Source organism: Aplysia californica, unplaced genomic scaffold (genome assembly GCF_000002075.1).
Source record: "Aplysia californica isolate F4 #8 unplaced genomic scaffold, AplCal3.0 scaffold00445, whole genome shotgun sequence".
NCBI classification, from domain to species: domain Eukaryota; kingdom Metazoa; phylum Mollusca; class Gastropoda; order Aplysiida; family Aplysiidae; genus Aplysia; species Aplysia californica.
The window spans coordinates 326,472-327,965 of NW_004797715.1; the positions used below are offsets into that span (position 1 = coordinate 326,472).

The 1,494-nt window shown below is 43.4% G+C and overlaps 1 protein-coding gene across 1 annotated transcript in view; it reads left to right on the forward strand.

Annotated features, from left to right (window-relative positions):
• Positions 1–1,494, forward strand: part of LOC101854738 — a gene marked incomplete at both ends in the record, with an annotated part of 17,307 nt that overhangs the window by 2,951 nt on the left and 12,862 nt on the right. The window contains 1 exon segment of the mRNA XM_013086235.2: positions 605–766. Coding sequence (XP_012941689.1) covers positions 605–766 — 162 coding nt within the window.

Below are 1,494 nucleotides of genomic sequence, written 5' to 3' on the forward strand. Positions count from 1 at the left end.
TGGACTGCATCACCCGCTACCCAAGGGAGGCGATGGCCCTGGCGAAGAGCACGCTCTTCAGGGCTCCAAACTTTTCGAACGGATAGGCTACCACACACACACAACAACAACAACAACAACAACAACGATAGTGTTTTCGCTTGGCAATTTGAACGAAAGGATACAATATTAGAATTGGTTTTTAAAAAGTGTTATTGGTATTAATCCACATTTTTGCTGTTCTAAAAGTGCTAATGTTTATTGGAAAAGATACCGCTGCTACTGACGATGATGATGATGATGATGATGATGATGATGATGATGATGATGATGATGATGATGATGATGATGATGATGATGATGATTATGATGGTTTAATTGAGAGTCCAGCACCACACGGTCATATTCATCATGAGATACGGTATTTACAAACATAACTATGACGATGACGATACTAATGACTGCAGCGTCGTCCATTCAACTATTAAGTCAGCGTCGCACAAAAGTAAAGAACTATTAAAAAAGCCCCCCCCCCCTTCTTTCCCACCCGCTTCTCGTCCCCCCTTTCCTCAAGCACTCCCTCATTTTTTACGTCTCGTTACGCCTTTAAAAAATTCCTTTTCAGGTCGAGATCGCCCTCCCATCCAATGTTACCAGTGTCAAAACTATTTGAATCTTACATACTACGATTTCTGCCCAATGAATAGCACTGTGGATCTGGAGCGAGCATTCAGCGGTGATTGTGAGGGCATGTGTTTTACCAGGACGGACAAATCGGACCCAAAATGTGAGTACAGCGGTGTGTCATTTGTCTGTCTGTATGTCTGTCTGTCTGTATGTCTGTCTGCCTATGTGTCCGTCGGTGTGACTCTCCGTTTCCTGCCTGCGAGCCTGCGTTCTTGTCGGTCTGTTAACCTGCCTGTCTGTCTGTCTGTCTATCTGTCTGTCTCTCTATTTGTCAGTCAGTCAGTCTGTCTGTCTATCTTTCTATCTGTCTAACCGTATGTAAGATAGTCGGTCTGTGTGACTATCTGTTTGCCTTCCAGCGAGCCTGCATACATGTCTATCTGTTAATCTGTCTGCCTGTCTGCCTGTCTACATGTCAGCCAGTCTGTCTGTTTGTCTAGCTGTCTGTTTGAGTTTAAGTTTTTTCAGTCTGCGGTATATTTAGCGAGTGTGTGCGCTAATCATAGACTTGTATGAACAATAATATTGATGATAGATAGCATTTGAATTGTGAAAATTTCTTTTCAACAGCAAGCCTTATGCGCTTTACAATCTACATTATTTCCAAGGCAGACCTGATAGCATTCTGAAACAATCTCAACTTCCTCGGAAGAATACAGTTCAAGCTGCCAGTTTTAAAGCTGGCGCGAAAACGAAAACACTACCATTCTGACAAGGTCTTAAGCCCGTTAGTCGGTACCCATTTTCACCTAGGTGAAGTAGGGAAAATTCACGCAAAGCGCTTCTTCAAAGGTCACAACGTCGGGCCTGAGTAAAGAAATCCCCCCC